The sequence below is a fragment of the Tupaia chinensis genome, unplaced genomic scaffold (assembly GCF_000334495.1).
Source record: "Tupaia chinensis unplaced genomic scaffold, TupChi_1.0 Scaffold000112_1, whole genome shotgun sequence".
NCBI classification, from domain to species: domain Eukaryota; kingdom Metazoa; phylum Chordata; class Mammalia; order Scandentia; family Tupaiidae; genus Tupaia; species Tupaia belangeri.
This window is the reverse complement of record NW_006159576.1, coordinates 706,753-715,612: the sequence shown is the minus strand read 5'-3', so window position 1 is coordinate 715,612 and position 8,860 is coordinate 706,753. Positions and strand designations below refer to the sequence as shown.

At 39.1% G+C, this 8,860-nt stretch overlaps 1 protein-coding gene across 5 annotated transcripts in view; it reads left to right on the top strand.

Moving 5' to 3' along the window:
- Nucleotides 1-8,860, top strand: part of SWT1 (SWT1 RNA endoribonuclease homolog) — a 134,133-nt gene that overhangs the window by 7,835 nt on the left and 117,438 nt on the right. For all 5 annotated transcript variants that reach the window (XR_003548640.1, XM_027770083.1, XM_006143863.3 and 2 more), the window contains exons 2-4: nucleotides 975-1,061; nucleotides 3,888-3,971; nucleotides 5,694-5,752. Coding sequence is in view for 4 of the 5 variants with exons in the window: in XM_027770083.1 (XP_027625884.1) it covers nucleotides 984-1,061; nucleotides 3,888-3,971; nucleotides 5,694-5,752 (221 nt within the window). In the remaining variant the exon portion in view is untranslated. The remainder of the gene's footprint in view (nucleotides 1-974; nucleotides 1,062-3,887; nucleotides 3,972-5,693; nucleotides 5,753-8,860) is intronic.

Genomic DNA, 8,860 nt, shown 5'->3' with positions numbered 1-8,860 from the left:
CATTCCTGCAGACAGATGAGAATGTTGGTCTGATGTTTAAGAGAGGAGACCCAAATGCTCGTTGGCATTTTGGGTCTTTCGAAAAAAACGCAGTTGATGAAGCGGAGAGGAACAGATCCTTGTGTGATCCTGAACAGGCAGAGATGCTCTTTCAGGGAACCTAATCCATGCTCTTCACGGCAGACACAAAATTTGATGAATAAGGAAATTTATTCAGTGAGGCCAACCACAGGGAACAGACGACAGTCTTTCTTCTCTGCCAGACTGGACAAGATACAGAACTTGCATAGGAGGAACAAAGCACAAGTTATTCATTATCTTGGGGCAAAATGATGAGGAGGCCCAGCCATGTCTTCACAGGATCATGGAGAGATGTGATAGCAATTGGAGCAGCTGCTTGGGAGTCAGTTTCCCTTCTTGGCATGTACCTAAGAATGACTGGTTTCTGTTCTCTTCAAGGATCTTAAAGATAAGCAGTGATTAACAAGGCAGCAGAAGCAAATGGAGTCAGTCAAGACAACTCTTAGATCCCGGTTTAGAAACTAGGTTTGGCTTTACAATGCTTGAGTTGATAAAATCTTCTCTTTCCTGTTTTCATAGCCTGCCATCTGTAAAGACTTAGAGAGGTTATTGTTAATTTTCATCAGTTAAGCATTAGGCTTTATCTTTTGTGAAGGAGGTTAAAGGTTAGGTTTTATAATACTGTGAAATGAAAGTTAAAAGTTAAGGATTAATTTTCCTAAGCTTTAATCTATTTAGATTCCAAGACTAAGTATAATACGGTCACTTTTGTTCTCTTAGGGCAGTTACAAATCTAAGTGAAGGGAAAAAACAATGAGAGAAAATCTTGTTATCTTAGAAAGGGTTAGAAAGTGGAAATCATCTTATAAAATTCCAGTCTGTACTGAAAGAAGGATAATTTCTAATGTATTTCTTATTATGGTAAAAAATATGTTTTCTTATGCTTATTTTAGCTTTTCAAAATGTCCAATAAGGAACCCTGTAGAAAAAAAGAGACGTCTCAGAGAAGATGTACCACATCATCATCCACCTCTGATGAAGTAAGAATTTTGATTTACTGGCCTAAAGATAACTTTTTTAATAATATAGTTTTGTGTAATGAATTAAATACCTTTCAGTTTTACAATGAGGTATGCAAGTATTTTTGTTCTACCCAGCTGACCTAGGAGAAGCCATAGCCATTTACTTTTACCACTCTCGTTATTTTCTGACTTACATGATTAGCTAGCTGACATAGCTAATTATGCCTTTTCTTTGAAATACTTTCTTTCCTTAGCATTTGAGACATCATACTCACCTGATTTTTCTCCTCACTGGTGACTGTGTCTCAGTGTTCTTTGCTCTTCCTCCTCTTCTTTTTTTAAAAATTTTTTTTTAGATTTTTGCCATAGGGCTTGTGTGCTCACAAAAGAGAGAGAGAAAGAGAAAAATCACCTCCCAGGTGGGCTGCCCACACACACTCCCTCTTCCTCCATTCTTCCCCTGGGATTTTGGGTGCACATGCTCACCAGCGTAATTTTTGTTACCGAAACCAAATCAGGTTCACTCACCCAAGCGCTTTAAAACCAAACCGTAGGCACATGGTGCGATGAAGGAAAGTACAGCTTTATTGCAAAGCACAAAGGAGGGATAGTGGGCAGCTCATGCTGAAAAGACCCGGTCTCTCCGAGATGTTCCCCACATGCGTTTTTAAGGGCAAAATTAGGGGCAGAGGTCCCAGGTGCATGATCAGTTCAGTGATTGGTTCAACAGGGCGTGATCATCTCATGGGCATTCTTGATCATCTCATAGGCGTTCTTGAGGCCTTAGATACTTAAATTTCTCTTCAGGTTTCTGGAGCCATTCAGCCTAGAGTCTCTGAGCTCACAACCAGCAGTTTTCAGCCTACAAAACATCTTGCATATTGAAATGAAAACCTTACCTTTCCTTTAAGTGAGAGTTTTAGAGGTCAAATGACCCTCATTCATGGTCCATGTTGGTCATTATCAGAACCAGAGTCTGAGGACTTACTCCTTATTCTGGGCCATTACAATGTATACGGACTCATATTTCAAGAACCTTAGAAAATACATTAGGGGGTCCTTGCTCAGTTTCATTTTCAAACCACTGGGTCAGGAACTCAAACTCTGATCGACCATGTGCAAGTCCAGTGCCTTAACAACTATATTGCCTGCAGGCTCCATGGCTTTTTCTTTGTACTATATTAAGAGTCTATTTACCCAAAATCCTGAGAGGATAATGGAGAGGGGATTGCATCTTGGCCATTCCCCCTGGGGGCTGCTTTCTGGCTTTCTGTCTCTCACTGTGTCTCCCATGAGCCCATATGCCCAATAGCACAAATCTCTCTCTTAAAAAAAAAAAAAAAAAAAAAAAAAAGTCTGACTTTCTCTTCTGCTGCTACCACCTTGAGCCAAGCAATCAACTTGTTGCCCTAGATTATTCAGATAGCTTCTAAGTTGATCTCCTTGCTTCTGCCTTTGTCTGTTTTCTACGTGGCAGCCAGGTGGTCCTAATAAAATGTAAGTCCAATCATGTAACCCCTCTGCCGAGTACTTTCTTGCAGTTTTCCACTTCTTTCACAGTAAAAACTAAATTCTGACAAAGCTACTTAACTCAACTCTTCATCTCCTTGTCACTACTCTTTCTGTTTGTTTTTCCACTCCATGGCTTCCTTACTGTTGATTCAACAAGCCAGGCACATTCCTTTCTCTGGAATTTGGGGCTTTGCTTTTGCTAGCATTCCCTTTGAATTGAAAACTCTTTTGCTAGATAGTCACATTGTATTTTCACTTAGTTTGTGTCTCCATACAGTTGTCAAGGTTTTGGGATCTTTTTGGATTGCACTATTTAAAATTGGAAATCTTACTTTCCCTCAAGCCCAGCTCCAGGCATTCCTGCTTAATTTTTTTCCCTTAGCATCATCTAACTATATTTATTACTTATTTGTAAATTCTTATATTAGATTTTTAAAAAATAATTATTTTATTTAACTTTATTTATTTATATATTTATTTTTATTTGACCAGAGAGGGACTAAGCAAGAGTGTGTGAGAGAGAGAAAAAGAGAAAGTGAGAAAGCAAGCCGCCAGGTCCAGGACTCGAACTGCAGTTGACCATGTGGGAGTCCAGCATCCTTAACCACCACACCACTTGCCAGCCCCTTATATTTTAATCTCTGTGAAAGCAGGGACTTTTATTGCTTCTTTATTATTCTCTCTCTGCTGTCTAAAACATCTTGGGTCCATGGTAGGTACTCTAAACAAGTTTGTCTTGGGGCTCTCTTGAATTCAGGATGCACTCAAAAATAACTGGATACATGGTTTTGCTTTCTGGAAGACTGAATCTCACCCTGGTAGTACCCCTTCATCACCTCCTTTTCTGAACTGTCAGGCATTCTACAATAATCCCTGTATCTGATGTCATCTCTAATTACAAACACTGAGCACATTTTTAAAAAAGTATTTTATTTATTATTTTTATCATTATTATTTAAATTTGACCAGAGAGAGAGAGAGACAGAAAGAGAGGGAAAGTGAGAAAGCAAACTACCAGGTCTGGGACCTGAACTGCAGTCAACTATGTAGAAGTCCAGCACCTTAACCACCATGCCACCTGTCGGTCCCCACTGAAGACTTTTGATATCTACTTAAGTTTCCCTTCTACTTGAGCCTCCCTTCCTTTTAGCAAAGTATATGATTCTTTAAATGTCGTTCCCCTTCGAAGTTTATTATTGACTGGAAATGTTGATTTATAATAACAGTGATAAAATAATATTGTTTTATACTGTGCTTTATTTTATGCTTTTAAAAATTTTTTATTTTGTGCTTTTCTTATTTTGGGTTTCTTTTTCCAAATGGCATTATTAGGACAAGAAAGAGAAAAAAACCTCAGCAAGTTCTACTAGTTCAGCTTATGCTGTAAGATCAGCTTCATCAGAGAAGAGAAAACTGGTGAGTGGTTTGATTCCATAACTAACTTCCTTATTTAAATATAAATAAAAATTATTTAAATGTGTAGTTAGGGGGGTTAGGATAAAAATTTTTTCCCACTACTTTTCCATAATTTTTTGAAAGTTTATTTCTTTTGAGAGAGAGACAGAGAGAAAAGGGAATAGACACCCCCAACAGGGTCTCGTCATGCTGTGACTCACCTCCTGGCCAGCCAGCATCACAGCATGTGTCGTCTTCTAGGCCAGCCTAGGATCGGAACTGCGTTCTTCTATGAGGCTCCATGTGTGTGCCCCATGGCTAGGCCTGTACTTAGTTTTTGATAGCCAATGGAAGCTAAGCCAGTTTCCTTTTCCTTCTACTCACCAAAAAGCGTTTATTATGTTCTTTATTTCTTATGCTGTTTGACAGAACCATGTGGAATTAGACAACGTGGATATAACTTCAGACAGTTTTTTTTTTTTTAAAGAATGGTTTATTTATTTAACTACAATTGTTATTATCATTTTTAAATTTGACCAGACAGAGACAGAGACACAGAGAAAGAGAAAGCAAGAAAGCAAGCCATCAGGTCTGGGATTCGAACCGCTGATGGCCGTGTGAGAATTCAGCACCTTTAACTACCATGCCACCTGCTGGCCCCAATTTTAGACAGTTTTTAAGTCTTCTCAGATATACAGTTATATTTGTGTTTATGGTCTCCTTTTGAGGTAGCCAAGGCAGATACCATCATGTGTCACTTGGCAATAGGGATGCATTTCTAAGAAATGTATCCTTAGGCGATCTTGTCATTATGTAAACATTATAGCGTGTACTTATACTGTCATTTAAACTTAGTGATATAACCTAGTACATACCTAGTCTATATGATAGAGCCTATAATGAATAGACCACTGTTGTATATCCGATCTGTCACTGTCTGAAAGATCGTCATGTGGCCCGTGACTGTATATTGCTTACATTTTCATTGAGATCCAGAGGGTTAAATGATTTGTCCGAGGTCAGAGAACTGTATACAACAACAAAATCAAGTCCAGAGTTCTTCCTACTCTTCCACAAATAATAGAAGCCATGATGACAGATTAAGCACATTAGCTAATCTGGGTGACTGGTGAAGAACTCACCATGTTTGAGTTGCAGTGGAGTGTATATTTAGGATTGCTACAGGTTGTGGGGAATATGAGAGAAACAGACATGCACAATTGTGATTTTAAGAATTTACTTGTTCTCCTCTCGGGATCTTGGGCACGCATGCATACACACCTGGTGTGAGTTTAAGCCACTGAGTCCAGGACTCGAACCGCGGTCAACTACGTGGGAGTCCAGCGACATAGCCATTATGTTAACTGCTGGTCCCCTTTAAGCTCTTGAGGATATCTTATGTCTTCTCTTGTCTTTCTCGTGATCCTGTCCCCACAGTACATAGACAAGATGGTTTAGTAGGGTCAGACAAGTCTGATTTCAAATCGTGGTTCTGCTACTGACTTGCTTTGCGGTGTTGGTGGAAGATATCTACCTCTGTTTGAGCATTGCTTTTATCCATAAAATACAGATGATGATAGTATCTCTTTTATTAGCTTATTGGAGGGTTAAGTTAATTATTTTGTCAGACTATTCACTAATACACAGCTATGGAAAATATATATTGTCTTCTAATCTTTCTTTGTAACTATAGTACCAGTGTACAATCATATTTCCTAAGTAATAAACTTTTTTTAATTTCAGAAACCAGATCATGCAGATGTTCTGTACTGTAATACAAAAAGAAAACAGGAACCAAAAAGGTAAATTCCTTCTTTTTCTTGTTTTTTTTTTTTTTACTTTTATGTCTTAGAGCTGTGAGACTAAATATTTAGATTTGGATTGTTTAAAAAAGAAGTATTCATTTGAATATATATTTTATTATATATTAATATTATATATAATATGTAATATATAAAATTATAATAAATGTAACATTATGTATAAACTCTATATAAATATATAATATAATGTATATTTTTAATTTGCTGTACGGCACATGTGCTCACCAGAGAGAGAAACAGAGCAAGAGAGAGTTAGAGAGAGGGAAAGTGAGAAAGCAAGTCACTGGCTCTGGGACTCAAACTGCAGTTGGCTATGTGGCAGTCCAGAGCCTTAACCACCATGCTACTTGCTGGCTCTTAGATTTGGATTTTATTTACCGTATTAGTATTGTTTTGCATGCTTATATCATTAACTTTATCATAGGTTATGATTATTGAATTTTCTGTTTTTTTCTTCTTCATTTGTGATAGGGAATGTGAGCAGGTACATGAGAGTGTGTGTGTGAGAGAGAAAGGACCAACCTCTGCTGGGTCTGGTCATGTTACTACCCTGTCCAGTCCTCCAGCCTGTTAGATCTTGGGCACTTACATATGTGCTTAGCATATTTCAGGCCATCCGAGCCGGAGATTCAAACTGTGTTCACCATATAGAATCTGATTTCTCTTGAGTAGTGCATTACCAGTGTGCCACGGAGCTGGTGCTGATTATTTTTCTTAATATTACTGTACATTCTTTTTAAGATTTGTGCTCATGCTCGCCAGAGAAAGAGGGAAAGATTATAGGAAATCACCGCCCGAGGGGATGGCCACGTGGCAGTCCCTTCTCTTCCATTTTCCTGGGATTTCAGGCTCACATACATACACATACCCAGTGTGACTTTCAAGCTGCCAAGTCTGGGACTCAAACCACGTTTGGCTATGTGGGAGTCTAGTGCCTTAATCACCATGCCAGCTGCTGACAAGGGCCACCTGATTTCTTGTTGCTACAAATAATCCTGAATTGAATATCTTTTTATCTATCTTTTAGTTTATTTCACCTGATTTTTTTCACCTTTATACAGATGTCTAAAGTAGGAATTATGAGAAGTCAGAGTATGAAATTTCCAAACTCTTAATTTATATTACCAATTTCCTTTATAGAGCTGCTACATATCATCTTGCATTTTCACCAGCAGCAAATGAGAGGGTCCATTTTACAACCCTTTGTCCATATTTATTGTTATTATAAAATCTTTGCTAATTTGATGGAAGAAAATGCTACAATTAGTATGTCTGTGATTACTACGGAAGTCAACCCTTCTTTTTCAGATGTTTACTAGCCATTGTCTTTTATTAATTTTCTGTTTATTTCCCATCCCAGAGTCTTAATCCTTTTTTTTTTAAAGTTTGCTGTGGAGCACATGCACTCACAAAAGAGAGACCGGCAGGGTGTGTGTGTGTGTGTGTGTGTGTGAGAAATCACTCTCCAGGGAGATGGCCACACTGCAGTCGCTTTTCCTCCATTATCCTTTCAGGATACTGAGCATGCACACATACACACTTGGTGTGTTTTTCAAGCCTTGGGTCCAGGACTCAAACCACTCAGTTAGCCATGTGGGATTTAGCCCCCTTAACCTTTGTATCACCTGCTGGCCCAAGTCTTAGAGTCTTAGTACTTTTTTTTTTTACGAGATTTTGCTATGGGGCATGCACACTCACTGGAGAGACAGAGATAGAAAGTGACAAATCATTCTCCAGAGGGATGGCCACATAACAATCCCTTCTCCATTCTCCTCTTGGGATTTTGGGTACACATGCACATGTGCCTGTTGCAAGTTTCAAAACTTTGGGTCTGAAAACTCGAACCACAGTTAGCCACGTGGGAATATAGTGCCTTAAACAGTATACCACCTGCTGGCCCTGCAAGTCTTAGTACTTTTTAATGAACTTTGGATCTTTTAAGGCTAGTAAACTGTTATCTTTCTAACAAATAACTTTTCCCAGTTCTTTAATGCTTATTTCTCTTTAGTATGCTAAGGTTTTTTTTTTTTTTTAAGTTTTGCTGTAGAGTGTGTATGCTTGCTGGAGAGACAGAGAGAGAGAAAGTGAGGAATCTCCATCTGCCCCCTGGGGCAGGGGAGCAGAGGAATAGCCACGCCGCAGTCCTTTCTCCTCCATTCTCTTTTCAGGCTTTTGGGCACACATGCACATGTGCCCAGTGCATTCTTTAAGCCACTGGGTCTGGGATTCTAACTGTGAAATTGGCATAGGGGATCCAGCTGCCTTGTCCTCCATACCGCCTCCCAGCCCCTATAGTTTTAAAGTGAATAATTATATCCCTATCAGGGCTTGTTTGTTTGTTTACGGTTTTTGCCATAGGGTTCATGCACTTGGCTGGAGAGAGGCAGAGGGAGGGACAGTGAGAAATCACCCCCAGGGGGATGGCCATGCTGAAATGCCTTCTCTTCCATTTTCCTCTCAGGATTTTGGGCACTCATGCACACACACCTGGGATGATTTTCAAGGTGCTAGTCTGGTACTTGAGCACGTTGCAGCCAGTCGTGTGGGATCCATTGCCTTAACCACCATGCTACCTGTCAGCCCCTTTTTGTTTGTTTTTAAATTTCATTCACTGTTGTTAAGTTTAGGAAGTCTCTGTTAGGAAATCAGATAAACATTCCCTTTGCTCCCCTCTAATTTTTAAAGGTTTAATATGAGGTGTAGCAACTTGTATAATAATAATTTGTAAAAAATCCAGATAATAATAACAGTTTTGCACTTATGTGTTTAATCCATTTAGAATTTATGTTGTCTGGTATTATATAAAGTTATAATTTTTCCCCCCTAAAGTGCAAACCAATTATTTCTACATCATCTCTTAAGTAGTCCTTTCTGCTTCATTCTCAATGTTGCCATTTCTTGCTTTTGAGAGAGGGAGATTTTTGCTCTAGGGGGTGTACAGAGAGACAGAGACAAAGTGAGAAATCACTGCTTCTAGGGGATTGCCATGCCACAGTTTCTTCTCTTCTGTTCTCCTCTTGGAATTTTGGGCATGCACACACATGCTCCAGGTGTGAGTCAGCCTCCAGGTCCAGGATTCCAGCTGTG